This window comes from Cricetulus griseus, chromosome 2, assembly GCF_003668045.3.
Source record: "Cricetulus griseus strain 17A/GY chromosome 2, alternate assembly CriGri-PICRH-1.0, whole genome shotgun sequence".
In the NCBI taxonomy this organism is placed as follows: domain Eukaryota; kingdom Metazoa; phylum Chordata; class Mammalia; order Rodentia; family Cricetidae; genus Cricetulus; species Cricetulus griseus.
The window spans coordinates 257,921,672-257,939,376 of record NC_048595.1 but is presented as its reverse complement, the minus strand read 5'-3'; the positions used below and the strand labels follow the sequence as shown (position 1 = coordinate 257,939,376).

The 17,705-nt window shown below is 39.0% G+C and overlaps 1 protein-coding gene across 1 annotated transcript in view; it reads right to left on the bottom strand.

The window, feature by feature from the left end:
* Frk (fyn related Src family tyrosine kinase) overlaps positions 1–17,705 on the bottom strand; it is a 104,922-nt gene that overhangs the window by 12,843 nt on the left and 74,374 nt on the right. Inside the window, exons 3-5 of the mRNA XM_027402136.2 lie at positions 7,067–7,230; positions 5,398–5,566; positions 1,440–1,598 (exon numbers count right to left, since the gene is read on the bottom strand). Coding sequence (XP_027257937.1) covers positions 1,440–1,598; positions 5,398–5,566; positions 7,067–7,230 — 492 coding nt within the window. The remainder of the gene's footprint in view (positions 1–1,439; positions 1,599–5,397; positions 5,567–7,066; positions 7,231–17,705) is intronic.

Genomic DNA, 17,705 nt, shown 5'->3' with positions numbered 1-17,705 from the left:
TGTTCCCTGGGAAAACAACTTAGATGATAGACAAGACAATGATTTAGAAATCACAATTGTAAATATGTTCAAGGAGCTCAAGAGGATATGGGTGAACATAAGCATTTAAACACTGCGAGTAGGTGACAGTGACAGGAAAACACATTAGGGTAGGAATGCATCTTAGAACTCTCATTTGCTGGGAAATCTGTGCACATCACAGAATAAAAAGAACCAAAAGGAAAAGATAGGTTAGACAAAATAAATTAGGTAAATGGGCCTAAATATTGGGAATTCACAATTCCACCCAGTGTGGTTGCTATAGGTGATATTAGCAAAGCACTTTATTAGATACGACAGAGAATCGCTCTTCTGCTTTGTCTTGGGAATAAGACAAGAAGGGTCAGTGACTGGAGTGACTGATTCCTCTGTGGTGGCCCAGCGTTCTGTAGCTGCTAACTTTGGTGTGCACATGCAAGGGAGCTAAGTATATTCCTGTTTTTCATAGTAATATGTAGGACACATCACAATCTCTGTTCCTTTTGTTTGTTTATTTGCAATTTAGAATAACCAGCTTCACAAATCCCACTTGAGAGTAGAGAATGTTCTCATCTTCCTGAACCCTCTGCTCCACTGTTGGCACCAGCTCATAATCCTATCAGACCTGCCTGATATTGCAAAATGTCCAAGGAAGCCTCTGTTTTTCAAGTATGAAGTATTCTCTCAGTTCTTGAACATCTTGTTTCAACGCTCATTATTTTATTGTCTATTGAATTATTCATTTGTGATAAGCATTGTGGTGCCCTTATTGTGACTTCGGGAATCAAATGGATCAATACAATAATACCATATTCCTGCTTTTTAGTCTAAAAATTCTAATGGTGCCTAGCCCTGGAAGTAGCTTCAAATACCTCTACACAGAGAGAGAGAGAGAGAGAGAGAGAGAGAGAGAGAGAGAGAGAGAGAGAGAGAGACAGAGAGACAGAGAGAGAGAGAGAGAGAGAGAGAGAGAGAGAGAGAGAGAGAGAAACACACACACATAGACAAGTACAAACATAGGAACAAAGAGCTTAAGATACCTTTCTCTGTCTTTCTCCAAAGTATTCCATGTCTATAAACTCTACTTCATAGAAAATATTGGTTCATGACTAATAATGTTCAATTAGTTGGTGAAGGAAACACAAAATTCACTAATTTCTCACACTGTATTTAAGTACTCTGATTATGTCTACTGTGAACAATTTCATCTTTCACTACATACATATTTTCTCTCCTTTGAGTACACAAAACATAGTCTATTAAATAGTCATTGAGCTAGTCAATGTTACAACATTCATTCTTACACATATACAAGTTGTAACATCTTAGGGTTGGTTATAGAAGGCTTGCTAAGTTGACATTTATGGGACTAGCTAAACTCAATTCCCCCATTTCTTCCTTTTATGAAGTCCTCAGCTTACTTTGGAGATATTCTTGCAGACTTCCATGTCTCATCAACTCTGTAATAATATAAATTGGATCTTCTAAAGTGCAAACAGCATAAAGCTGGATAAGCTTTGGATGTCTTAGGCTCTTCATTATCTGTGCCTCCCTCAGGAAGTCATTTGGATCCATTGAACCTGAAACAAGAAGAGGAAGAAATCACTTTATGTCGTTGAGGCATTCCTAGCCCCCACAGCAGCCTGGTGGGAATCACTGAGATTGCCTCCTGCCTCTTGGTAATGTAAGAGCATCAATGTCACAAATCTTCAGAGTTATCAAAGAATGGAATCAGCTCAGCCTGGACAACCTAATTACTACATGTGCCATTGTGTCAGGGGTATGTAGTTTATGTGCTACGGTGTGTAGGGGAAGAGCAAGTGGATTCAAGCCCATCTGAAAAATGTAAAGACAGAGAGATACTGACAGTGTAATTGATGACACAAGGTGGGCATCTTCACGTGAATAAAGAATGCCTGTTAACACAAGCACGGGCAGACGCAGAATGTTTAATTACTCCAGGCAGAGTACTTGGTTCCAAATCCAGAAAGACTAGCTGTTGCCCTGTCCTTAGTATTCACTGTCCACTCTGGGAACACCTGAAAACATCATAAAACAATGACTTTGCCACAGTCCATGGTGGAGTATGCCATTGTGGAAATATAAGGTATAGGCCAAATAAATATTCATGGACCTTTCTAAAAGCTAACAGTTGTATTTCATCATCTTATATGTTTAGTGTGAAGCTGCTGCTCAACATTTTCTCCTGCATTCCGATCCAATTCCTCCATCAGAGCACTAAAGGTATGAGGAGGCTCTGAAGCCTGCTCTGAAAACACATTATCAGTTAAGTTGATTTTGAATGTCCTAACTCTAACTAATATGCAATGTCTTAAAGAGTTGATATCAAATAAAATGGAGACGGGAAGGTGCCTGGAGTTTACATTTTAACAGTCATTTTCAAATCTCTTATTTTCAGTATACAACGTTCCAGAAACATTAGTGTAATTGATCACATCTTGATATTCACTCAGGACACCGCTCCATTCATCATTTGCATCCAACAAAGACTTCACAATTGACATCTGAACCCAGACATAGATACATTTTCTAATGCATGTGCTGTTAAGGACTACACTTCTTTGTCAATGTGATGATATTTTGCACTAGGTAGTGCAAAGTCTAGAGGTTCAGCCTCCATGCTCAAACTTGAATTCTGAAACAATTTCAGCTCTACTACTAGCTTGCTTTGTACTCTTAAGCAGGTTGGCTAATCTTGTTAAACTTCCAGGTAATAGCAGTCCCAGCACTATGGACCTAATAACTGCTGCTTATGATGATGACGCTGCTGTTGCTGCTGGATGACAATGACGATGATGACAATGATGACGGTGATGGCTTTACATATTCCAGAAAAAAACACAGTAATTGTATTTTTTGTTAGCTGAAGAGAAGAGAAAAGGTCTTAAGGAGGAAAAGAAATGAACCTGTCCTCTTTTCATGGCATGTTTTTGAGCTCCCTCAATGTCAGCATTGCCACTAGTCAAAAAGATCAAAATGTGGGATAATAGTAGAAAAATGTAACTGGGAATAAAAGAGACACAAAATCATAACAAATCACTTTTTTCTCAGTGGTTAAAAATAACCGATATCAAATAAGATACTGTATGAACTTCTCTTCAAAAAAAATAAGAAATACATATCTGATTCATGAAGGTTTGAGTGATAGCAGCAGTTATACTCATCATTCAGACAATTTCTGCAGGACACTTAAACCAAATCAGACTATCTCTAAGAGTGGAAGTTTCAGTACTCTGGGAGCCCCTGCAGCTGAGGACTACTCAGACCACGCCTTCATGGCCAGACCTGCTATAGCTGACCGGAAATGGAGTCAGGGAGTCTCAATCCCAAGTCAGCTAGTAATGCAACATTAAATATTAATTTTTGCTGTCAAAGCGGTGTGGGAGTTGATTTCAGGCTCATCTTTATTGCGTGGTAGTCTGCTAGGCAATAAATAGCTGCTAAGATTGATTAATGGCCCCAGTAAAGTGAAGATGTTTAACCAATCACCAAAGCTGTTTGCAGCTATTACACTGTAAATCAATAATAATTATTCCTATTGGGGAGAAAACTATCATGGCTTTCTTTGGCATAAAAAATATGACATTTTGTTGCTGTTGTTCTCTTTTAACCTCCAGAAAGCCCTCTGTTGAGAGCAATGTTGGGACGGATAGCTTGCTGTTCATCTTTGGAAAGGAATAATTAGATCGGACAATGAAGTTCCCTCTCAGGTACCAACAAGATTACCATTTGGAAGTGCATATGTATGGTGACATGGCATAACTGCTCAAATCTTGCAATCAGATTGAGTGCTGCTACCCTTGTGCCCTTGTCTATGTTGATTTTTGTGTAGATTCTGCATTTAATGATGACAAATGCTCAAGTCCAGTCACTAGGAGGCTTCTAAAATTTTGAAGCACCATGGACTAGGACATAATGAAGGTCGACAGAGCACATAGTCTAGCCCGAGACATCTTTGCAGGGTTATTACAGGTAGATATGAAGTGAGCAGAACCTCATACCATTCTTCTACAGAATGTCACTTCTATGGAGTAGGATACAACACTGACAAATGTAGGTCAGAAGATCTGCCATTTACTCATTTTGTAATAACAATAACAATATATTTTTTCATTACTGACTTTGATCCAGGCACTATACAATGTGTCTCTGCTAATGACCCAATTGAATCTTTGCAATATGTCTATTTCACAAGCAATGTAACTGAGGCCTGCAGTGTTTTTAACAATTGATTGGGTTATATAAGATAGTGTTAGGAAAATTACTTAGTCTCTCTTAAGCACCTTACCTCATCTTTAAAATGAAAAAATAATAACACCTGCATGACTATTGATACTCTGATTCCACTACAGGGAAAAATGAATATGGAAAAATGGTTTCTACATTTCGAAATAAGAGGTCTCCTAAGCCATGTGAAGTAGCAAATGCCTTTAGTCCCAGCACTCAGGAGACAGAGGCAGGCATATTTCTGACTTCAAGGCCTGCCTAGTCTATAGAGTAAGTTCCAGGAGGCCAGAGCTACACAGAGAAACCTTGTCTCAAAAAAGTAAAAAAAAAATGGATTAACTATTTTTATTTTGTCCTTAATCATGCACAGTTCATCTTTAATAAAAAAGTTATTCTTTGAATAACACTAGTGCTTTCATCTTATCGTATGAGAATGTGCATGTTTTTGAGTGCATGTGGATGTGTTTGTTCATGTGCATACATGTGTGTGGAAGTCAGAGACGAACATCAAGTGGCTTCTTCTATGACTCACACCTTATTTTTTGAAACAAAAACAAAAAACCTTGAGTTCACAGATTTAGTTAGACTGGCTGGCCAGCAAGTCCCAAGAGTCCCAATATCCAGTGTGCTGCCATACCTGGCTTTCACACAGATGCTGAGGGTCAAACTAAGTCCCTCATATTTGTGTAGCGTGTACTGCACCAACAGAACAGCATCTCCAGTTACCACATCTGATTTGTAAAGAATGTTTAGTCAATGAATTACCAAAAAAAAAAGGAATATAAAATCCTAACTTTTCAAAAGACATACATTGCCAGGGTCTTAAACTGGGGGCGTTTTAAGCTCTAGAAGCATGCGAGCATGTCCTCACCTTCCTATTTTAAAAGCGATCTATACTGTATAGTCACCTAGGGAAGAATGATGACAACATCTGCTTGTTGTCAGTGCTCGCTGTCCTATGAAGTCTATGGCATTTACCAACTGGAATCTCTCTCTGTCTCTCTCTCTCTCTCTCTCTCTCTCTCTCTCTCTCTCTCTCTCTTACACACACACACACACACACACACACACACACACACAAACACATACACACAATCAGTGTATGCCATTTAATCTTTGGTGTTCTCATACCTGGTTTTAATGTTTTTACAGCCACTGGAGTGGTATTATTCCACAGGCCTTCCCAAACTTCTCCAAACTGGCCAGATCCCAGTCGCTTCAGAAGCTGGATGGAGTTGCGGTCTATCTCCCACTGGTCCACAGTTTTATATGACAAATCAAAAGGAGCTGGGACCTGTATCTGTTTCAGAGAATAACATGAACACTTGTCAAAACAAAAGATACAGGGCTGAGTTACAGGGTAAAGATACTTCTTGTGCAAGTGTGATGACATGAGTTTGATTCCCAGAACCCAGGTAAAGATGGAAGGAGAGAATTGACTACACACAACTGTCCTCTGACTGCTACAGGCATGCTATGGAACTTAAATCTCTCTCTCTCTCTCTCTCTCTCTCTCTCTCTCTCTCTCTCTCTCTCTCTCTCTGTCTGTCTGTCTCTCTCTCTCTCTCTCTCTCTCTCTCTCTCTCTCTCTCTCTCACACACACACACACACACACATATAACATTTTGATTGAAAATGATAGTTTTGGACTTTTAGAGAAAAATACTGTTTCTAAAAGCCAAATATGGTAAATTAAAATCTGTACTGTTGACTCTTTAAACCAATCCTCTCTCATATCCTACGACCCTATGTCCTTCCACCCCACGAACACCCAGTGTCACCCTCACAGAAGTCTGCAGTACCTTCTCTCTGCCTCCTGCCTCGCTGGATCCTCTCAATGTAAAGCCAACTAGAAATGCTGTCTCCCTCACATGACTTTCCTGCACTCTTGGCTGCAGTATTTATTACATGCATCACATCCTTTTGCAAAATGAAACCATCAGTTTTCAAATTTATTTTTGTCGCTTAACTTTTTCCCATTCACTCGTTTACTTTAGTTAATTTTTAGGCACTGACTAGGCACCATTCAGGAAATAAAACTGGCAAGGCCTCAAAGCACAGTAAAAGCACTTGATTGGATTAAGAGACACCTAAGACATTAGGTAATCAAACCTCTAGGTGCATCTGTGGTGGCATTTCCAAGATCAATTAAGTCACAAAAGCTGGAGAGTAATCATAGGCTTGATCCTTGCTGTTCTTACAAGATGATGGCATCCCTAGGAGTGCTTAGTGCAAGGACAAGTGTCTGTTGGGTGGTCAGTGGAAGCATCTGCTTCCATCTGTATCTCTCATCCTGGTCCCCTCCTGTATTCTCCCATTTCATATACTTCCTGGCCACCATGAAGGGAAGAACCTCAACCACAAACTCTTGCCGCCATGATGCTCTGTCCAGGAGTGCAGAGCCAAAAGCCCATGGACTGAATCCCCTAAAATCACCAATCAAATCTGCCTTCTTGGTTGCTTTTGTCCATTTGGTCACAAAAATACTATGGATAGTAAAACTCACTGTCAGGCTTACTGCATGCATTATGGATGTCTCTATTGCAACAATCTAACTCTATCTAATATAAGGGCACAAAACAACTAAACTTGTAAATAAACCGACATATCTTCTATAAAATAAACTGAAGTTCTTTAAAAAATGAGGATGGGTTAATACCCAGTCATAATTTCCCTATTCCTGCTCTAAGCAACCAAATGTCTATTTTTTATGAACCGACAGCAAATGACAAATGCTTGAGTGTCTGAGAGGAAAATGTTAGCTTTAAAGACAAATGAACTTAGCTGATATAATGTCACCTTTAAGCATGGCTTTCCCAGCTTCACACAGAGGCCATCACTTGTTGTGCTGTAGTAACTCACAAATTCATTCAAGGTTGAAAAGGTTTTCCTCCTGGTAAGGAAAAAACCACCTTCATCCAGCCTTCTGATTCTGTAGTGTTTTACGTCACCTCCATCTAAAACTAGAACACAAAGCAAACCCTGTCAATAAATGCATCACGAAACCCCAACCATTTTGTGGCCATCTGTCACTGTATGGAATGAAATTTTCCCAAATCAGTATCTTTCAACTTCATCACAGAACATAGAAAATTTATAGAGAATACACACCCAAATTTGTGGTCATGGGGGCACTCAGAGATCAGACCGAAGGAGAGACAGAACAAAACCTAAGGAGTGATGTTAACATCAAAACGTTCTAACCTTGGAGAACTGGCACACATCATTGAGGGAAGCCATAAAATTAAGTCTGTCATTCTAGCAGCACAAGGAAGAAAATTCTGGTCTGACTTGGAAACCACAGCATTCAGAAGCTAACAGCACAAGGTTTGTAGAAAAGCTCAATTCATCCTTGTCTTTTGCCCCAGGAAATCTCATATTGGGAAGACTGAAATAGAGTCAAATGAGCCTTTGGTGTAATATCTTACAATACTATAAGGAACTCCACAGTGCCACTCACTGTGTACTTGCCCTTCAGTACAGACTAATAACAGAAAGTCTCAGAACGGTGCAACAAGAGTGGTTTCTCAAAGCCAAAACATGGCTTATGTATACAACTCTCCAGAAGTATTGCTTAATCCACAGGCAAATCCTATGGTATCTGTGGAACAATGAACTGCATTATTTTGGGCTCTGAGCTGTCGACCACCAACCACTGTCTCTTGCTAATGGCATTTCCATCTTCCCAAGGAAGTCCTTGATCCTCTATGATCCTGAGATGCAGAGGGACCCCCAAGCCCATCCTGTGCTCAAAAGCACCAAATCACAGAGAGCTATCAAGAAGCTCCAATTCTGGGACATGTAAAGGCATCCAGGAAGACAAGAAGAGTTTGCAGTTACCATTTTTATTTTGGTTTTTATTTTTGCTATGAAAGTTTTGAACTATTGATATAATTTGTGTGTCCAGTAGGGAGGAGACTGACCCAGTGAAAATCAGTATTGATGGATAAAGTAAATCTTTGCCCTTGGAATCATCCAGGCATGACGTTTCACCCTCAAAGGGAGGTCACGTTGGGCTGAAATTAATTTGAGTCAGGTTTTCTGCAATTGTGTTCAAAACATTGACCAATACAATTGCTATCTTCCTTTCACTTAGCAAAGGCATTGACAACCACTGAGGAGAGAAATGCATAGTATTCTGAGCTTTTTCTAAATTCAGAAGATAGGCTTTGAATAAGCAATCAAGCAGCAGCAATAAGACAGAAGCCTGAGAAGAGTGAGGTATGCTAGGGGCATGCAGTGGTTAAAAGGTTTGTTCGGAAAACAGTTGGCACACACCAGATCACCTAAATTAAAGGCAAAACCTTTCCTTTCACAGATTTAATTTCAAGCATATCAAATATTGTCAAAGAGGTGACATAGCTTCTCAGACACACTGATGAAAGTATAATTTTAAAGCCATTTTGGAAACTGCTGTTATCTAATGAAAGCAAGTGTGGCTATAATTAACTTCCATGCCTGATGTTAGTAAAAATGCAGAATGTTCTCAACCATGTATATTTGTAAGAATGTTCCTGCTGCATCAAGAAAGAGCCTGCACTTCAGGGCTGGAGAGAAGAGTCAACAGTTAAGAACATGTACTGCTTTTGCAGAGGATCCACATTCAATTCCCAACAGCACAAGTTGGGCAGCCCACAACTGCTTCCAACAGCAGCTCCAAGGGATTCCAATGTCTCCACCTACACCCATGTGCACATACACACACATACACATAATTAAAAATAATGCCAGGCGTTTGTGGTGCATGCCTTTAATCCCAGCACTTGGGAGGCAGAGGCAGGCAGATCTCTGTGAGCTTGAGGCCAGCCTTGTCTACAGAGCGAGTGCCAGGATAGGCTACAAAGCTACACAGAGAAACCCTGTCTTGAAAAACCAAAAAAAAGTAAATATTTTTAAAAGAGCTTATATCTCAAAATAACCCAAACAGTCATCAACCAGTAATAGAATCAAATAATAAATTATTGAGTATTTTCCCAATGGAATACGTACAAATATGTAATTAAAGAAACAGGAACTATATATCCAATACAAGCACATCTCACAAACACAAAAAGTATGGTTCCATTACGAAAAAGTCTAAAAATGAGGAAAACACCTAATAAGGAATCAGAGTCGGAAGCATCAGTAGAGTTTCATCCTATGACCTGGTGTTGGTAACATGGATTCATTCTCTCTGACAAACTGACTTATCATTAACTATGCACTTTTATTATATGTATCACAGAACAATTTTAATGAAACCAAGAAATGGTTATCTGTGCCTGTTCACATTCAAATATTCAAAATTGCTGTGTTATGGACATGCCAGAATATTGAAGTCTGGAAATTTCATGCAATGGTGACCTAACTGTAACCTTGGATATAAAATTTCTCAGTAAAGTTCCCAGAGAATATTAGTGTTATGCAAATAAACATTCTGGTGAACACTGAGAAACCTGGTTACAAAACATCCTCTTAAATCACTGAAGGAATCAGCTTAGGGGATGGGGTATTTGTTATAAGGCAAAAACATCAGAGAAAAGATAGCACAAAAATGAAAACGGTATGAATACAATAGTAAAGTTGAAGTTGAAAGTAGCCCTTCTGCAAGAGTATTACCCACAGTAATGTAACCAGCACAGCAGATCAGTGCAACTGATGTTTGTTGGTATAGCTACTATTTTCTTCCTAACACACTTAAATTTGCATTCAGCAAGAATTGCACAGCTGAGTCCCTATATAAAACCCTGTAAAGCATCTCTGCTCACTTTTATTCATCATAAGGTCCTACTTTCAACTGAAATACAGTTTTCATTCAAAATGAGAATACTCTTGCCAAGATATTAGTATAAGGCCCAGTCCTTGATGATGTCCATTTGTCTTGCCTCCCACCCCCAGGTCTGCTTCAGGCTGAAAGGCACATGTGACATAAGGGATTTCATTTCCCTTTCTCTCTCTAGAGTGTCTCCCTCCTCCACCTTCTCCCTAATGAGCTCTGATTGTTCTGGTTTCAGGGAAGCAAGAAAGGAGAGAGTGGGGAAGGAGGGATGGATTGATACTGTAACATGGATAAATGGGCTTCATAGTTGATCCCATTGCTCATTCCTTGGACAATCTCACGTGTCTTCTGAATGTCACATCCCTGCATGCTATCGAACTGCAGTGGAAGGGTAGGCATTTCCTAGGCTTCCTAGAGTTCATATGCTCTCAGATTTTTTCTTGACCACATTTTCTGCTGACTGTGACCACTCATCTTCCAGTAGAATTCTATTTAGATAGAACCCCAAATTCCCTTCAGACCTTTGGTCTCTGGCACATTTGTTCAAGGAAGAGTATTGTGTTTCTAAGAGATTATTCTCAATGAGTGAGGTGGTGCCTTGTCTTCACAACTGATTATTGAGAGGAGGCAGTAATGCCATAGACACCTCTAACCCTTGGGAATAGCCTGTGTTCACATACATACATACATATATATATATATATATATATATATATATATATATATATATATATCTGCAGAACTGCCAACTCTGCAGAACATAGAGAAGTTCCAGAATAGCTTTTTGAAAGATTTGCTACTAGGTTTGGTATCTCTATGTGCCCCAGAAAGAAGGGGAAATGTATAATGTGCCCCTGAATATCCCCACAACCAAAATTCCCTCAACAAATTTCTACTCTGTATACCCTTTTAAAGTTTTTAACAATCCACAGGGCCCAAGAGCAACAGTATCTATCTTTGTCTTTAGCCAATTCCTTTGTGAATTGATCTGACTATAAGAATCTGGCTTTTGAATTTTACTTCTATTTTATCTGACAACCTGTCAAAAATTCCATGTAAGCATTCTGTTATAGGCACATTTACCGAGTCAACCACTAGGGTAAGTTCTATTTTACACCATGGGGTATCTTTCTCGAAGGCCTATCAGGATCACCTAGTCAGTCATAAGGAGAGGCACAGACAAGATTCAGATATGGAGCCTTGCTTCAAAGATTCTGTATACCATTTTTGTCTTTTTGTGACTGGGTAACCTCACTCAGGATGGTTTCTTCTAGTTCCATTCATTTTCCTGCAAATTTCAAGATTCCATTGTTTTTTTCCACTGAGTAGTACTCCATTGTGTAAATGTACCACATTTTCTCCATCCATTCTTCAGTTGAGGGGCATCTAGGTTGCTTCCAGGTTCACAAATATTACTGCAATGAACATAGTTGAACAGATGTCCTTGTTGTATAAATGTGCTTCTTTTAGATATATGCCTAAGAGTGGAATTGCTGGATCTTGTGATAGACTCATTCCCATTTTCCTGAGGAGTCGCCATCTGATTTCCAAAGTGGCTGTACAAGTTGGCACTCCCATCAGCAGTGGAGGACTGTTCCCTTCTTCCACATCCTCTCCAGCATCAGCTGTCATTGGTGATTTGATTTTAGCCATTCTGACAGGAGTAAGATGATATCTCAGAGTTGTTTTGATTTGCATTTCCCTGATGACTAAAGATGTTGAGCACTTTCTTATGTGTCTTTCAGCAATTTTAGATTCCTCCATTGAGAATTCTCTATTTAGTTCTGTACCCCACTTTTTAATTGGATTATTTGGTGTTTTAGTGACTAGCTTCTTGAGTTCTTTGTATATTTTGGAAATCAGTTTTCTGTCAGATGTGGGGTTGGTGAATATCTTTTCCCATTCTGTGGGCTGCCATTTTGTTTTGTTGACTGTATCCTTTGCCTTAAAAAAGCTTCTCGGTTTCAGGAGGTTCCATTTATTAATTGTCCATCTCAGTGTCTGTGCTACTGGTGTGATATTCAGGAAGTTGTCTCCTGTACCAATTCATTTGAGGGTACCACCTACTTTCCCTTTTAATAGGTTCAGTGTGGCTGGATTTGTGTTGAGGTCTTTGATCCATTTGGACTTAAGTTTTGTTCTTGGCAATAGATTCAGGGATCTATCTTCAGTCTTCTACATGCCAGCATCCAGTTATGCCAGAAACATTTGTTGAAGATGGTCACTCATATATGGATTTTAGACATAGAGCAAAGAGTACCAGCCTACAATCCCCACAGACAGAGAAGCTACAAAAAAAGGAGGACCCTAAGAGAGACATACATGTTCCCCCAGGAAAGGGGAAAGGGACAAGATCTCCTGAGCTAAATTGGGAGCATGAGGAAAGAGAAGAGAGTGCTAGAAGAAAGAGAAGGGGAGAGCAGGAGGGGAGAGGAGGGCATGAGAGAGCAGGAAGATTTAGTCAGAGGAAGAATTGAGGAGAGCAAGAAAAGAGAGACCGTAATAGAGGAAGCCATTATAGGTTTAAAGAGAATTCTGGCACTAAGGAAATGTCCAGAGATCTATGAGTTTGACCCCAACTAACAATCTAAGCAGTGGTTGAGAGGCTACCTTAAATGCTCTTCTCCGATAATGAGATTGATGACTACCTTATAAGCCTTCCTAGAACCTTCATCCAGTAGCTGATGGAAGCAGAGGTAGACACCCACAGCTAAACACTGAGCTGAACTCAGGAATAAAGTTGCAGAGAGGGAGGAGTGATGAGCAAAGGGGTCAGAACCAGACTGGAGAAACCCACAGAAACAGCTGACCTGAACAAGAGGTTGCATATGGACCCCAGACTGATAGCTGAGAAACCAGCATAGGACTGTTCCAGAACCCCTGAGCGAGAATGTCAGTTTGGAGGTCTGGGCAATCTATGGGGCCTTTGGTAGTGGATCAGTATTTATCCATCCGTACTATACGAATGGACTTTGGGAGCACTCTCCACGTGGAGGGATATTACCTCAGCCTAGACACATGGGGGAGGGTCTAGGCTCTGCTCCAAATGATATGACAGATTTTGAAGATTCCTCATGGAAGGCCTCACCCTCCCTGGGGAACAGAAGGGGGTTGAGATGGGGGGGGCAGGGAAGGAGGGGAGGGAGAGGGAACTGGGATTGGCATGTAAAAGAAGCTTGTTTCTAATAAAAAATAAAGACAGGAAACACTGGAATATAAATAAATAAATAAATAAATAAATAAATAAATAGATTCTCTATACCAGTGTTTCTCAACTTTCCTAATGCTATGACCATTTAATACAGTACCTCATGTTGTGGTAACCCCAAACCATAAAATTATTTCATTGCTACTTCATAACTGTAAATCTGCTACTGTGATGAATTGTAATACAAATATATGATATATAGAGTATTTGCTATGCGAACCACATAGGGGTCATGTCCCCAAGTTAAGAACTGCTCTATTGCAATAAGTTTCAAATGGAAGATGAATTGTCTAAGTTCATGATAATTAAAAGGCATCATCTGAATTTGGGGAAACATGCTTTCATTTCTTTTTATTAAAATACAAGAGGCAATTGTACAATTAGCTCTCTTAAAAAGGATATCAGTTTCTTAACTTATAATTTTTAAGTGTATAGTATACTTCCTTATACCCTGATCTGTCAAATTACCAATGCTACTGACTGACTCTAGGGTCAAGGTTAATTGCCCTGTATCATCGTCTCCAAGTAGAAGGCTTTTAATACCACTGAGAGCTCTGCTCATAATAGATTCCTGTATCTGGTTTAAAAGGCTAACAAAAAAATCGAAGAGAGCTGTAAACAATACCACGTCAGTCCCAATTCATTTCTCCACAATGTAATAAAAAATATCAGAAGTGGAAGCAAAATATAAAGTATAGCTGCAATTTATATAACTTACTGGCCTGAAAAATTAAGCTTTGCTGTTTATCAAAAAGAAATGTGCATCAATTATAGTTGTGATGTCTAGAAAGCCAACAGATCAGTATTTGGAAATGATGAAAAGCATTCCTTTTAATTCCCACTTTGAAACTAGATGGACCATCTCATGGCTCCAAATTGAAGTGGACTATGTGTACATTAAATGCAAATTTATGGATTTCTCTTTAATGGGCCACAGAAGATGGAAAGGATTCCAAGCAAGAGATTTAAATCAATAGATGAATAAAGAGTTAAAATACTCTATGTTATTTTCTCAAATAAGGATGAAAATCGCCATGATTGATACAGCTCTGGCAATTTCTATTGATTACAAAGAAAGCCTAAATAAATGTTTGCCAGATTTTTTGCTGGTATGAGTTTGAACTCTTAACCAACTTAACCAAACACTATATGGAAATTTGGGCAAAGTCTTCAAGCTCAGTAAGAATAATTATATTTCATGGTATAAAGCATCACTTCAAAAGACGGGCGATCCAGACTAAAACTGAGTACAGCAGCAAAATGTGTGCCAGTCCCATTAGACCATGATGTCATCAACATGGAATTAAACAGAGACATTAGAAACCTCCAGGTTCCCAAATGTTTCTGCATTTGTGTTCAAGTCTTTCTGATGCCTGTTGCTTTCTCTTCCTGGATCCTGTACTTTCTGTTTTTCAACAGTTTTCATGAAATTTAATTCATATCTTGAACTTTTTGAACTTCACTTGAATGCCTTTTCCTATGAATGGCCTAACTGATGACTCTCCCTTCTAGATCTCCATCCTATCAGCAAGCCTGTTCTGCCCACTCAAGCTTATATCAGATAGCCTGCTTAAATGCAGTGGTATGTATCCCAGTAAAGGTATTCCCTAAAGGGCAGAGCCTGTGCTGTTCACATCCAATACCTAGCTGAGCTTAGAATGGTGTGACAACTCACATAAACATCTCTGAAATTAACAATGTCATCAACCTGTGAATTTAAAGTGAGATACGAGTTACTGGGGGGTCTGGTGCAAACTTAAATGGGAAGGTACACAAATACTTCCAGAACATAAGAAAAGTTCCCAAAAATCTTATTCTGTATATGTGAGTATGTGTTGTCTACATGTATGTGATAATTAATGCACTTTGCCAATGTGTGAACAGGTGGAGAGTCAAAGTCAATGGTGTGTCTCCTTCTTTCCCTCTCCATCTTATTTTTTGAGATGATGGCTCTCTCCTCACTGAACCTGGAGTTTGATGTTTTTGTCACACTAACTATGGAGCACCATGGATCTCGCTGCATGTATCCTGCTCCACCCAGACACACAAATACACACACACACACACACACACACACACACACACAGAGAGAGAGAGAGAGAGAGAGAGAGAGAGAGAGAGAGAGAGAGAGAGAGAAGTATAGATGTGTACTGCCATTCCTGACTTTTATGTGGGTGCTAAGGATCGAAAACCCCACCCTTGTACATGTTCAGGAACCAATTTACAAACTACATTGAGCCATCTTTCTAGTCCTGAAATTTCATTTTTAAGATAAAAAACAGACTAATAAAATACTATTAAAAGAAAGTTATGCTCAAGACAACACGTAATTTCTTGGTTTTTGAAAAAAGTGAAGATATATAATTATTCCCCTATTTTGTGACATCATGGGCCACATGACAACTCAAACGTGAACCATTCACATTCAATCAGAACAAAACTGAAAAGCATATGTTATTTAAAGGTTAGGCCACAGAAGTTACAGCAGGGAAATTCAATACATTATAGTCAGAATGAAGGCAATTCTGATATTCTATGTATTCATGAGTAGTCAAATTAAATTAAAATTATATAACATTTCTAAAGGTAATTTCAATTTGCTAGAGTTCCAACCTTACTAATTGTCATTCCAAATGACAATGAATCAGGGGGTCTTAGAAATAGGGAGAAATAATTTTTATGTTCCTTTTGTTTCCTGTGATTTGTCTATGGAATCAACTGCACTCTAAATTCTGTAGATGATAAAACGGAGAATCATGCTTGTGCCATTCTCTGTGTGAGTTGTTGTGGGTTCATAAAATTAAGCACTTCAGTAGTTGAACTGCAAAAAGTATATATAAGGCCAACAATAAAGCATAATGGAGCCATCCACAAAAAAAGTCAGTAGCATCATAAAGGAACTGAGTGGTCACAAATACTATGTTGACAGCTTTGCTCTCATTTGTGCTATTAGACCTTGGAAAATGTTCACCTGTCAACTAATTAATTTATCAGAACATGTCTAAGAATTGGAATCTACTGAAAGATGCAAACTAAGCTTGTGTGCAAAGTACAGTAAAGGTTTGGTGACCGCTCAAAAAGTTCTATTTCTGCACCTCACTACAGTATGGACCACAGCAGAGACCACCTGACTCAGAATTGGGAGTGTCAGGTATCAGGATGATCTAGATCATTTGCCACAGACAGCTGCATTTTATGTGCAGTTTTCACAGGTCCAGTTCTGTGCTGTATTAGCAGTGAGGCCTTGTTTTATCCAGTCACAAACAGTAGAAAGGGGGTGATCTGCTTCTAAAGTAATATTATGAGATTGTATAATTTAAAAATTACAAAGAAAGCATCTGTCCCAACTCCATCACACAGGTAACATGGTATTCAAATAAGTGTGAAAGCCAAGATATTCCAAAATTAGATTTTTGAACAATAGAGGCTCCAAAAACTAACTTTTGAATGAAACATAGAGTTAGAGGCACAAAGACGTCTAGCCATTTGAATGAAAAACACCAGCATAGAAAGCAGTTTGTTGCTTAATAGATTAAACAAATGGATGACTGAGAAAATTCTTATTTTTCAGCATGTTTTCTGGCATCATGTGGGTGCAGCTTTATCCCTTCTGATGATACTAATCAGTTCCCACACTGAGTAAAACAATATGACTCCCTGATTGAGCGAAGGATTGAAAATCAAGAACTCTCTGCCCTAATCTTATTCTGCCAATGATTTGTTCTTTGACCTTAGGCAAAGAATTTCATTTCAGTTTCCTTATCTATAAAATGAGAATAATGATCTTATCTATATACCCCCACAGGGCTAGTTCTAGTGTCATTGTTCACAGAGAATGATAGATACTTGCAATGTGCAATGTGTGGGTACTGTATTACAGTATCAGTAATATCAAATTGCCTTGTCAACAAATAAGAGACACTTCTGGAGTAACATTTTCTACTCTCTGCACAATGATAGCTGCAAAACACAGATGGCTACCAAACGGATTTTGTGAAAAGAAAAATGCTATTAATCCAAGGTGAGAGAACACTGTACTTACAAACTGCTTATTTGATTTGACTACAAAAGACTTATCTATAAATTTTCAAAACTATGCCAAAGGCAATCTTGATGACTCTCCCTGTAACACTACCTCAGAACTTAGACTAAATTAGCTCTACACCAATGAATAAATGGCATATAATTCAGTTATTATGATGTATCACCCATCAAAACAGAATTCAAAATATGCAGTCATTGCTTTTCCAGGAGGCATAGGTTTCATTCCCAACACCTATATTTGATGGGTCACAGCTGCCAGTAACTCCAGCTCCAGGCAGGCAATCTGACGCTCACCTGTGGCCTCCACCAATACCCAGCAGACACAAACACACATAGACACATAGATCAAAATAAATCTGAAAATAAAAACCACACTTATTGTGTAGTGAATTCTTACTCTACAGAAAAGAGATGGGGACTTGAGAAAG